General features: G+C 37.4%; 1 protein-coding gene across 1 annotated transcript in view; it reads left to right on the top strand.

Annotated features, from left to right (window-relative positions):
- The first annotated feature begins 5765 nt into the window (after window positions 1–5765).
- usp31 (ubiquitin specific peptidase 31) overlaps window positions 5766–13742 on the top strand; it is a 33891-nt gene continuing 25914 nt past the window's right edge. Inside the window, exons 1-2 of the mRNA XM_073838672.1 lie at window positions 5766–7232; window positions 10434–10571. Coding sequence (XP_073694773.1) covers window positions 6705–7232; window positions 10434–10571 — 666 coding nt within the window. The 5' untranslated portion in view covers window positions 5766–6704. The remainder of the gene's footprint in view (window positions 7233–10433; window positions 10572–13742) is intronic.

Raw genomic sequence — 13742 nt, 5'->3', positions numbered from 1 at the left:
TGATTGTTTTGCTACATAAGACCCTTAATCCTCAGCTGGTATCGTGTAGAGCCCTTTGAAGCTGCATTGAAACTGCAATTTGGACCTTCAACCCATTGATTTCCATTGAAGTCCACTATATGGAGAAAGTCCTGCAATATTTTCCTCAAAAACCTTAATTTTTTTTTGTGACTGAAGACAGAAAGAGAAAAATCTTGGATCACATGGTGAGATTTAACCTGCCGGATGTGTTTTGCACATTACAAGTATTGCATTTATGAAATGAGTAGCCTACTGCATGTTGGTGGACAGGGTATGTTTTGAGCTTCTTTGCTGGAATTTAAAAATACTGTGCTGTAGTGACATGACTAGCACAGCAGAGGGCATTTTTAGGTATTTTAGAGTTGGAAGATTTGTTGTAGAATGTATAACCTAAACCAGCTCTTTTCAGACTTTTTTTGATGCCAAGGCCCCCAAAAGATAATGGTGATTTAAAAATGCCAGTCATATTCTAATGTATTAACAAAAATAAATACATTTATATATAACAAGATTTTATATCACAACTATCACTGAAAAATTAAGAACAAGACATTTAAAAAAAGTATCTTATGCTAACCAAGTCTGCATTTGATGCAGTAAAAAATACAGTAAAAACTTTTTTTTTAAATATATATTTAAATGACTTTTCTATTGGAATATATTATCACATTTTAGTTTGACAATTTTGATAAATTTAATAAATTGTCATTTTATTTATTCAAAAAAGCTTTCTGAGATTAATATATATATTTTTAAGAGTTTCCATGCCCTAATGCATCTTTATTTTTATTATTATTATTTTTGTTTTGATTTGTTTTGTTTTGGTTGGTTTGGTTTGGTTTTTGTTTAGAGATCTTTTTTACCCCCAAATCTTTGAATGTGTTTTGCAAAAATAGTACTTATTAGCTTAGTCTAAAATATTAGTAGTTTCCAAAATTGTTGAATAGGAAATGTTCTTAGCATATTAGCATGGTTTCTGAAGGATCACGTGACACTGAAGACTGGAATAACGATGCTGAAAATTCAGCTTTGCAAGTGAATTACATTTTAAAATATATTAAAGCAGAAACTGTTATATTAAATTGTAATATTTCACATTTGACTTTTCATAAATGTGACCCTGGACCACAAAACCAGTCTTAAGTCGCTGGGGTATATTTGTAGCAATAGCCAAAAAATACACTGTATGGGTCAAAATGATTGATTTTTCTTTTATGCCAAAAATCATTAGGAAATTAAATAAAGATCATGTTCCATGAAAATATGTTGTAAATTTCCTACTGTAAATATTTAAAAATGTAATTTTTGATAAGTAATATGCATAGCTAGGAACTTAATTTGGACAACTTTAAAGGTCATTTTCTCAATATTTAGTTTTTGCACCCTCAGATTCCAGATTTTCAAATAGTTGTATCTGGACCAAATATCAACAAACAATACATCAATAGAAAGAAATCAAAAAATTGACCCTTATGACTGGTTTTGTGGTCCGGAGTCACATATTAAGTTAGAAATGATTTGTCAAATAATAAATGTATCGTTCATCTTTCCCTCATGTTAGTTGATACATTAACTAATGTTAACAAATGACATTATAAAGTGTTACCAAAAAAATAATAAAACGCACTACCCACAAAGTTAAATCACACTAACAAATTCTCATGCATAACAAACACTCTCACTTCTCATTGCTACTTCCTGGACTGATTCTAGTTTCTCTTGAACAAACATGCGTTTTGACTGCACAAAACATTCTGCTCATGCATATCCAGGGAGCCTGGTGCAGGTGCACTTATGCAATTTCCCATGATATTTCAACAAGCTGCGACATGCTTTTCTGCCTTGTGTATGCGTCTCTGCTTAACGGGGTGCGTGCTCTATTCAGCAGTGTGGGAATGCCCTGTCCCTCCGATGAGTTACTGCACTTTGACTCTTAGCAACAAGCCAGCCAATCCCTCCGTACAACCTGCACCAAGCTCGGATTTCTATTGGCCAAAACGTCAGAAGTGACAGATTTGGTGGGGAGCAGCACAAGAGCGAAGCATTATTAAAGAGAATTTGCCCAAACAGGACAGCCCTGTTGCATCTTAGCCTGATACAAAGCCAGGTATGTAAGAAAAACAGTGCTTTGTTGACACAGAAAGCTTTCATGAGATAGCATTCTGAATGCGCTGATATAACATACATGTCTTTTTCATGAAAACTGTGGACGTTAATCTTGTTCGCATGAGAAGGTGATAAATGACTTGCCTTTGAAATAAATGAGTAATTTTCTGCTTCAGATCTCGGATGACATACATCACAAAGTGCTCTGAGAATCCACAGAATTATCACAATCCACAGGGAAAGAAGCAATGAAGATATAAATGAACAGTCATTAAAGGTCATGCATTTTTAATACGTGTCCTATATTGAGCATCCCGGCTATTCTTTATTTCCACGCAGAAGAGAGCAGTTCTGTGTGTGGATGAGTGTTATGCAGGATGGATGGGTTACAGGGGACGAGCAGAGAGCTTTCTGCCACATAGAGATGCTGCTCTCATGTTACACCAGACCTTAGTCAAACGACCTTGAATGTGTAACAACTGGATCAGCTGTGGCAGCAGGCCAAAACCGATGTCTGATGGTTCACATTCAGTACACTTGTACATGTATTTGTACTATGAGTTCCACAAATTAATAAAACTATAACTATATATAACTAAAACTATAGCAATAATTACCTAAATCTAAATATCAACATCAATATACATGTCACAGATAGATGGATGGATGCATGTTTTTTACTTAGTACTGACCTGAATAAGATATTTCACATAAATGACGTTAAATTTATAGAAATGGCCCTGTTCAAAAGTTTACATACGCTTGAGTCTTAATACTGTGTTGTTACCTGAATGATCATTAAAAAACACAGCCGTAATAAAGTTGTTCATGAGTCCTTTGTTTGTCCTGAACAGTTAAACTGTCCGCTGTTCTTCAGAAAAATCCTTCAGGTCCCACAAATTCTTTGGTTTTTTAGTATTTTTCTGTAGTTGAATCCTTTCTAGCAACGACTGTATGATTTTGAGATCCATCTTTTCACACTGAGGACAACTGAGGGACTTATATGCAGCTATTACTGAAGGTTCAAACACGCATTAATGCTCCAGAAGGAAACGCAATGCATTAAGAGCCGGGGGTGAAAACTTTTGAACAGAATGAGGATGTGTACATTTTTCTTATTTTGCCTGAATATCTTTTTTTTTTTCATTTAGTACTGCCCTTCAGAAACTACAGATGGTACTTACATGTTTCCCAGAAGACAAAATAAGTTGAATTTAACCTGATCTTCAAGTTTTCACCCCCCGGCTCTTAATGCATCGTGTTTCCTTCTGAAGCATCAGTGAGCGTTTGAACCTTCTGTGATAGTTTCATCTCTCAGTTGTCCTCAGTGTGAAAAGATGGGTCTTAAAATCATACAGTCACTGTTAGAAATGGTTCAAATACACAAAAATTCTAAAAACCAAAAAATATGTTAGACCTGAAGGATTTTTCTCAAGAACAGCAGGCAGTTTAACTGTTCAGGACAAACAAGGGACTCATGAACAACTGTCACTAAACAAAACAAACTAACAAAAAAACAGCTGTGGATCATTCAGGTAACAGCACAGTATTAAGGATCAAGCGTATACAAACTTTTGAACAGGGATGGAAAAAAACAAAAAAACAAAACCACCACCAAAAAAACACACAGATGTGATTCATTCAAATAAAGCAAGTATTACGAATCAAGTATATGTAAACTTTTGAACGGGCTCATTTTTATAAATTCAACTATTATTTTCTCTTGTGGAATATATGTAAACATCTTTTTTTTGTGAAATATCTTATTCAGGTCAGTACTAAATAAAAAAAATAACATGCACTTTGCTCTTATTTTGGTCAAATAATTAACATTTTGCAATTCTGCGATGTAAACTTGACCTCAACGAAAATTCCTCTACAGTGTGGGGACTGGCTACACAAAGCCACTAAGTAGGCCACTTCCCAAAGCATAAATGTCAGTTGGGTTAAAATCCTGTTTGACAAGATTTTTAAATTAATCTTAAACAGGTTTCTGTGCCCTCTTTATGACTACTGTAACCGCCTCAGCGCCTCACAAACACACTTTCCTCACACTTCTGGATAAGGTGCAGCGTTGGTCAAGACAAGTCTTCACCTTTAGTGTCCTCAGTCTTTTCACTGTCTTCTCCACTCTCTTCTATTCAAATAGTCTTTGAAGGAATTTGTATTTAATAGATGAAATTGTGTGTTTTTTTTTTTTTAAATAGGCTGGTCAAAAGCCTTTTGTTATGTCACGAACATAAACGTGATTTCTACTTGCTAGCTAGCCAGTTGCGATTTGTTTTTCACCCACAAAAGTCATTACTGAATTAAAGGGATAGTTCACCCAAAAATGAAAATTTGATGTTTATCTGCTTACCCCCAGGGCATCCAAGATGTAGGTGACTTTGTTTCCTCAGCAGAACACAAATGAAGATTTTTAACTCAAAGCGGTGCAGTCTGTCAGTTATATAATGGCAGTGGATGGTCACCAACCTTTAAAAGTACAACAAAACATGCACAGACAAATCCAAATTACACCCTGCGGCTTGTGATGATGCATTGATGTCCTAAGACACGAAACGATCGGTTTTTGTGAGAAACTGAACAGTATTTATATTATTTTTACCTTTAATACACAGCCACGTCCATCTGTCCTGAGCACGAGTTTAGCATCCAGCTCGTTACATGTGTACGCGCTCTGTCGTAGGATATGCAAACGCCGGAAGCGATCTGTAACGTGTGTACAACACTCATTGTTTACACAGTGCACAGAGATTGTGGGTATAGCGGCTATTTAAAATGGTAATCACTTGTGCTTATCCTGATTGTTCAAACCGATTTAAAGCTAAAAGATTACGTTTGCTTGCGCAAACTCATCCGGGACCGATTTTCCCTTCCGGCGTTTGCGTATACTACGCCGAGCACGTTCACATGTAACGAACCGGATGATAAACTCATGCTCAGGACAGATGGACGTGGCTGTGTATCAAAGGTAAAAAAATTATATGAATACTGTTCAGTTTCTCGCAAAAAACAATCGTTTTCGTCTCTTAGGACATCAGTGTAACGTCACAAGCCACAGGGTGTAATTTGGATTTGTCTGTGCATGTTTTGTTTTACTTTTAAAGGTCTGGTGCCCATCCACTGCCATGATATGACTGACAGACTGCACCGCTTTGAGTTAAAAATCTTCGTTTGTGTTCTGCTGAAGAAACAAAGTCACCTACATCTTGGATGCCCTGGGGGTAAGTAAATAAACATCAAATTTTCATTTTTCATTTAAGTTAATGTATTAATATTATTAACAGAGCTAAATAATTGCTATCCAATTGAGGAAAATGAACAAATTTCTAATTTGTCGAAGGACTACTTGAGCCTTATAGGGGATGTGGAGGTACAAAACAGCTCAGTAAACTGATTTAAAACACTTTTGTGTTGCTACTCACTACTTTAGAGTACGAAAAAACACTAAAGCCCGAGGACACCCCTTATCCATGGACAGCAGTACAGCAGCTACCAGAAACTACCTGAACTAGACTGCTGCTGGGCTGTGACGTCACGGGCGCACCGCCGCCCTGCAGTGTCAGTGATTTTAGAAAAGCACTCGAGGACGCGACGGCCCACCGACACACCACTATCACTAACGGAATCCACCAGACACTTTCCAACCGGCCGAGCGAGAAGAAACCCGCTGAGTCAACGGGAACACGCGAAAACGTTTAGGATTTGGGATGCACGCCGAACTCTCGCTCGGACGCGCGCATCTGCTGCTGTAGCATCGGGGTCGCGCTGGGTAGCGGTCGCTGCGACTGACTGTTGGATGTAAAATCCGAGCAGACAGACAAGCCGAAGTATCTCGGCAGTCTGAGCGCGTATGCCTAATATTTAGCGGTCGGAGCGGAGCGTCATTGCCTGGGTGGAGTTGCAGTACATCGCTCAATTATGCATGAAGAAGCGGCATCGGCTAGCGCACTAGCAGCGCAAGCTAACCACTGTCCCGTATTATGACAGTGATCTGCATGCCTACGGCGTTTGATCACCGAGCGCGTTTGACTTTGATGCTGGTGCTGGACACGATCTCCGGTGGAAATCCACTTTTGCCCGTCTTTTCGTTGACATGGCAAACGGTTAGCCCGGGCAGGCCTAGCTAGCCGCTGTGTTAGCTAGTAGAAATCACTTCACTGGATTAGACAGCATGCAAACCCTAACGGTTTGTTTTTAGTGAGAGGGGCCAGCGAGTGTGTGTGTGTGTGTGTGTTATAGATGCGGAACGAGTAGATGGCTGACAACCCGATCCGGCTGCCAACTTGACATAACAGGTTTTAATATCTGAAAAAAGTGGCAGGCGTGCGCTTTTCACAATGCATTTTCTCAAGGCAGATTCTGGTTGTGTCACTGAAGCAAACACTTGGATAATAGAGGCACCACTGCCTCCGGCTAGCTAGCTCTCCGTGACTTTAACATGCCAGATCTTGAGTCGATTTTATGCTCTAAATAAGCCGCCAGCGTTTGCACTCGTTTAGCCTCCTCGGCTGGCAATTGTAGGTAGTTTATCGCTGGGGAAAGAGGGGATGCCCTAAAAACGCTCCAAAAACATGTCCAGCAAAGCTTCGGGTAAAGAGAAGAAGTCCGGCTTCAGCAAGAAGCTCTTCCGCCGGGGCTCGGTGCGCTCCGTGGGGAGTTTTATGAGCAGAGTCCTGAAGACTCTCTCCACGCTCTCTCATTTCAGCTCGGAGCTGCACGCCCCCGAGGGCGACAAGGACGATGGGGGATTCACAGCCTTCAAGAACGAAGGCAAGGGATCCGTCGCGTCGGACGACAGCGACTGCGGGGGGTTTCTTCCCAGGGACAAAATCCCCGGAGTGGCCGGTTTAAAAAACCACGGCAATACGTGCTTCATGAACGCTATTCTGCAGTGCCTGAGCAACACGGAGCTGTTCGCCGAGTATTTGGCGCTGGAGCAGTACCGAGGTGACCAGACGGACGACGAGAAACCCAAGACCAACGGGGTCGTGCAGAGGAAGGGCGGTCAGGACAGGGGAGAGGTGACGGAGCAGCTGTCAGGACTGGTTCGAGCCCTGTGGACTTTTGAGTACACGCCGCAGCACAGTCGAGACTTCAAAGTAAGTTCATGCAGAGGCGGGGTACTGTAACGTCGTCCGTCACACCTGGGATTTTTTACCTATCTGCTGCAAGCACGCATGAAAGATTATCTGACTGAAATGAGTCCTGAGAAATTACACTCGTCTCTGTGACACCTCTAGGGATGTCGATTCTTTTGAGTCGAATCTTTGAATCATTTAAACTGCTTTACAAGTCGGTTTGAGTGGGTCATTTACTCACTGATTGACTGACACGTCAATTAGACATGTCACTTTAATAATTTACCGAGATATATAACAGGAACTTCTTCAAAAGTTCTTTTGTGGAAATGTGTTGAACTACTCACAAACGATTGTTTTTGCAATGGCGTTTTGTTGTTTACCAGTCAGCAAGCTTAAGGTTTAAAAGTAAAAGGACTGGTGTAAAACTACACTACCAGTCAGAAGTTTTTAAATGCTATGGTTTTTAATGTTTTTTAAGGTCTCTTCTGCTCACCAAGCCACATTTATTTGATCCAAATTACAGCAAAAACAGTACATTTTGAAATTGTTTTAGTATGTAAAATAGCTTTATTTATTAATCAAAATGTAATTTATTCCTGTGATTTCAAAGCCTAATTTTTAGCATAATTACTCCAGTCACATGATCCTTTAGAAATCATTCTAATATTCTGATTTGTTGCTCAAAAAACATTGTTGAAAAGAGCTAAATATATTATTTCAGGTTTCTTTGATAAATATAAAGTTCATTATACAACATTGTATATGTTAAAATATTATTTAAATTAAAAATATTCAAATAGAAAGCAACTCCTTTAAATAGTAAAAACATTTCACAATATTGCTGTTTTTGCTGTGTTTTGGATCAAATAAATGCAGCCTTTTGTGAGCAGAAGATAATTATTTAAAAAAAAAAACATTAAAAATCTTACTGTTCAAAACATTTGACTGGTAGTGTATAAGCAAGCTATATGTAGATTTAATGGAAAAGTGCTTTCAAGTCACTTGGTGAACCCTTTAATTTAATTAATTCAAATGGTCTTTTGGCATTATTTCTTTGCACTGTAGTCATTTCAGAAGATCCACTGCTGGTAGAGCAGCAAACATTTCATTTGCTGCTCTATGAGTTTCATTCATGAGTTATATTAACCCTGTAAATACTGACATGTGAAATAAAATGGTTTATTGAAATTTTAGACTAAATCTTAAACAAAATGCAATGTGATTTTGTGGCACATATCGTATTATATAGTGAAAATATGAAGCTCATATTTAAGAAAAAAAAAATCTTAGTTTAATAGAGGGTTTGCACTTTGGTCACAGTTTGGTTAGTTACCCGGATGTGCGGCCATAATTGGTGATATATGGATGTAAACAACAGCACTGATTGCATGGTCAATGTACTACTGAATAAATTGTTCTGCAAATTTATGCTGTCTACACCACGGAAAAAACATGTGGAAGCGGCTGAATCATATAGACAAGGACTTCGTAAGCAGAAAAGGGTGCAATATTTTGACAAACTAAAGTTAATAGGTGGTAAATATACGTATGATCAGTATTTATTAAGATATTAGCCTAATATTTCACCTACCTGACTGGAAAGGATAAGAACAAACACGAATGTTGTCAAGATTCTTGCCCTGGAAATCCTGGTTCAGTTTGGCCAACCACAAATGCCTTTTGTTCCTCAGACAGTTTTTTTGCACTCTTCTTTTTGATTTATAACTTTTGGCAGTCTATATAATCCAAATGTTTTTCCAAACCGACCAATTAGTACAGCCCAAAACATGACAATAACTGACCATTTTCAGCAGCAATAATCAGCAAAATATGCTAGCCTCGTTCAGTTCAGTGGCATTGTTTACATTCAGTGCCACCAATATGTGTCGTGAAAACACTCTTGAAATTTTAGACAAAGTCTAAAAAAAAAAATATTTTTTTTAAATGTAATATTTTATACATCAGACTTTTCTTGCATATAGTAGTAAGAATATGAAGCTTATACTCAAGAAAAAATTCCTCAGTTTTATTCAGAGGCTCAACTAAGGGAAAAAAAGCAAATAGTTGCGGATGTTATTTATAAGGCCAACAAGTAAGATAAATCTTGTAAATCATTGAGATTTTTTTTTTTAACAGTATAGCAAACCTCTTGCATAAAATGCATATAAATATCAGGTATCACTGTATTTCCAGTTTTATAATGTAGGGAGATATAATGCAATGCAATACAATTATGACTGATAAATGTACAAATAAACATTACTGAAAAGCCTGATGTATCACATTTTGATGATTTTTCTTCTGGATAATTAAGTAAACCTAAGTTTTTTTTCAGTCCAGTAAATGTTCATCTTAAATACAATTATTCGTACGTTAACTTAAAAAATCATTAAAGATTTCACTGGAAAAAGATATTAAGTGTATTAGGTGTTATCAGTCAGAGAACAGAAGGCATGTTTTTTTAGATTCTTTTTTATGATTCTTAGATGAGTAAAAAGAAAATGGTTTTAAAATAGAAATCTTTTGTAACAATATACACTACCATTTCAAGTTTGGTGGCAGTATTTTTTTTCTTTCTTTTTTTATGTTTGAAATAAATGAACACTTGTTCAGCAAGGATATGTTAAATTACATTAAATTAAAAAGTGATAGTAAAGAGTTGCATTGTTAGAAAAGGATTCTATTTGGAATAAATGTTGTTCTTTGATCAAAGTTATTTATCAAAGAATCCTGAAAAAGCATCACAAGTTCCAAAAACATATTAAACAACACAACAGTTTCTAACATTGATAATAAATCAGCATATTAGAATGATTTCAAAGGGTCGTGTGACACTAAAGAATTCAGCTTTGCATCACAGAAGTAAATTCTATTTTAAAGTATATTAAAATAGAAAACTGTTATTTTAAACTGAATAATAATATTACTTTTTTCCAGTATTTATGATTAAATAAATGGAACTTTGATGAGCATAAAAAAATCTTACTGATCCCAAACTTTTGAACGGCAGTGTACATATTGATATTTCGATGCCTTAGTGAATCATGTATCAAATATGATACAGTAGGCTTTATATGATGAAAAACAAAAGGAAATCCTTAAAAAGCACAGTTGTCAACACTGAATAGTTTTCTATATCTAATCTTGCTTCTGTAGATTAGAAACATTGATGTCTTATTGTTCGAAACGTGACTAATACTCTTATGTGTGTTGTGGTAGAATGCTGTGGCCAGGAGTGCCATGCAGTATCGAGGAAATGCTCAACATGATGCCCAGGAGTTCCTTCTCTGGCTGCTCGACCGTGTCCATGAAGACCTCAACCACCTTGTACACCCGAACATCAGAGCCTCTATAAAGGTATGGCTGAGATCTCAGTGAACTGACATAGTTGGGTTTAATGACCGAATGTTTTGCTGATGCGAGTCTGTTTGGAAGGAAGGAAGTCAGTCATACAGTGCATTCACCTCTTAAGGTCAGCTGAATTAAGAGACTGTTCACCACTCTAGCTGTTTACAAAAGTTGCATAGAATGGCGTTTATACCGGCAGCTCTATAAAAGCTTGGGATTTCAATCGTTTAAATAGCCGAAACGGAGACAAGCCAAACGTCTGGATTTATAATGCCATTCTGTCCTGGAATGGCAGCGAGGAGTCTCAAATCAGACATCAGTCTGACAAAGATCAGGATAGAAGAGTTTAGGGTACTTAATTCCTCCTCTATATCAAATGCGTGGGATGTTAAGTCATATCCTAGGGCCTGTTCGGAAGAGGGCTCGTTCGGTTTCTTTTTACAGCCTGTGGTGTCCTGGTCAGGGTCAGCCACTTGCATACTCGCATGAGGTCATTCAGCTTGTCCGATTGATTTAGATGTACGTTGTGGTTTCCTGGAGGTTGTGCCAAGAAGCACGAGGCCGACAGTTTCCTGGCTGACTGACTGTGCTGCTCTGAAGAGCCAGATGCTTAGCTGGAATCTTAAACTTATTGAAGAACGGCAGTCTCTCAAATTATTAATCACTTACACTGTATCGCCAGTGTATACAGGTTTTATTTATTGACCCTTACGGTGCAGCATAATCATGTAAACATTTGACAACAGATCTTCTAGATTGTGTAGATAGTTTAAATCACAACATTCTGGATGGTAATAGCAGATATGGGCCATTCTACAGAATTGGTGCAAACTGCTGTCCCATAACCAAAAAAACACATTTAAAAAGCATTATGTATTCACATCTTAGATGTTTACTAAGATCCTTTTTTATCTTTGGAAAACCACAATCATTTTTTAAATATCAGTAAGCTTAAAATATATACAACCATCATTTGGTAAGTATTTTCAGTTGGGAGGTGGTGGTCTTGAACCCTAACCCCTAGATTTCAACTTAGGAAAATTATATTGAAACCATTTTTGCATTTCATTCCATTCCGTATTCCATATTCATTCCATATTTTCTTTGTAAATTATATTACAAATATATTAGATTATATAAACTTTATGTACATGTTTCATGTCACTACCAAAACAGTGCATGTTTTAGTCCATTGGCTGAGACTGATTTTAACTACACCCCTACATTTATGATCAGGAAATATTTGTCACTCTCTCTCATAACTACATGTTTAGTAGATAGGCCCCATCATTTTGAGGTAAATGTGTTCAAAAGTCAAATAAAAACTTGAAAGAATGTCACTACTGAACACTAGGGTTGTTCCGATTCCGATACTAGTATCGGAAATGCCGCCGATACCACAAAAAAATCTAGCATCGGAATCGGCGAGTACTTGAACCCACGTACCGATCCGATACCATTTTCTTAAGATATAACTTATTCCCGCTAGCAAATGAGAAGCCAGTTCTTCTTTGCGGCTCAGAATGCAAACAGTGTTGCCACAAGCAACCACTGTTTAGAGCAGCGAAGAAGAAATACAAATGTGCTAGCAGTTTGTCCGCTAAAACGGCGGCATGTCTCATATGTAGGGCTTTATGATTTCTGCGATGCCGAAAACACGGACGGAATCGCGGAATTCAGTCAAAATGGAACTTACAGTTTAACGCGGAACGTCACGGAATTTGTCAAAGTTTGATGCATTAATCAAAGGTAGTTCATTACACTTAAATCAAATCGTGATATGGACTAATATTAAGCCAGAAACCGACTGTTTAAATATGAATTAATGCGTGGTTCTGTGTTAATGAATTGTACAGGCGCGTGGTTTGTTTACTTCTTGTACTGAAGCGCGCGGGACACTTGCGGTAATATTAAAGGGCTCCAGACTGTGACCAATTTTTCTGCCAGTGTTACTAATTTTCGTGAGCGGTCACACTGGCGCGACCACCGCGTTGTTCAACTCATAAGCTCTGCCATTTCTGTCTCAGATGAGAAACATAAAATGGCACGCGAAACGAAAGTGAAACTAACACGACACGTTTGAGCTGCTCAGCGCTGACCGTTTATCAGCTTGGACTGCAATGCAAACAAACTTGCACAAACCCCGAACAGCTTTATTCGGGAGCCAACGTTGATTTTGCAACACTGTTACTGCTGCGAGATGCAGTGAGGAGCATTTGAAAATGCCGCACAATGAATAAGGTTGCTGCGAGATCTAGTGAGAATCTTTCAAATTCTGGCCAAAATTCTCTGTTATAAACAGGGCTGATGTACGTCAGAAAACCAGATTAGTAATACTAACTATATGAAAAAATATTACTGTCAAATGTATGTCATATAATAAAAATACTCTAGTTCACTGTATATGTCATATAATAAAAGTTCAATGTATGTCATATAATAAAAATACTCTAGTTCACTGTATATATCACTGTATAATTGTTTTATTAAGGAATAAGTCTGAAGCACACAATAAAATAATTTATTAGTATTATCTACAGCTGTATATACAATTACATACCCAGGTATCGGATTAGTACTCGGTATCGGCCGATACCCCGAGCCCAGGTATCGGAATCGGTATCGGGAAGGAAAAAAGGGTATCGGAACATCTCTACTGAACACCTTTTTCTGCAATTAAGTACATGTTTTTTGGGGGGTTATTCCATAACATTTAGCTTTTTTATGTGTACAACTGTTCAGAACTGTGCTAGCTAACAATGTGCTGATTAGAATTTTAAACTAGGTTCAAAAATATCTAAAATTGTCATTACCGTAACAGTCACGAACGAAACATATCATTGTTTTGGTAGTGACAAAAGGGAACCCAAACTTTATTTGGGGTACATAAACAAAATTTTAGTACAGTATTGGAATTGTTTAGTATCTTAGTGTGTAATAATGTTTTAGAATTTGAGTTAAAATTTCGTAATATGATGCAGTCGCTACCAAAGCATTACTGTCACTACCGAAAATGTTCAGTCACAACCGAAACATGAAATGTTTGTCAAAAATATACTGAATTATCAACTAAGATGTTATGATAGTTTTTGGTTCAATGTATGTTCAAACTAGGGCTGCACGATATTGGGAAAAAATTACATTGCAATATATTTTTTTCTTGCGATATATATTGCGATG

Source organism: Garra rufa, chromosome 1 (assembly GCF_049309525.1).
Source record: "Garra rufa chromosome 1, GarRuf1.0, whole genome shotgun sequence".
Lineage (NCBI taxonomy): Eukaryota > Metazoa > Chordata > Actinopteri > Cypriniformes > Cyprinidae > Garra > Garra rufa.
The sequence above is the reverse complement of the archived record's forward strand: the minus strand, read 5'-3'. Positions and strand labels throughout refer to the sequence as shown.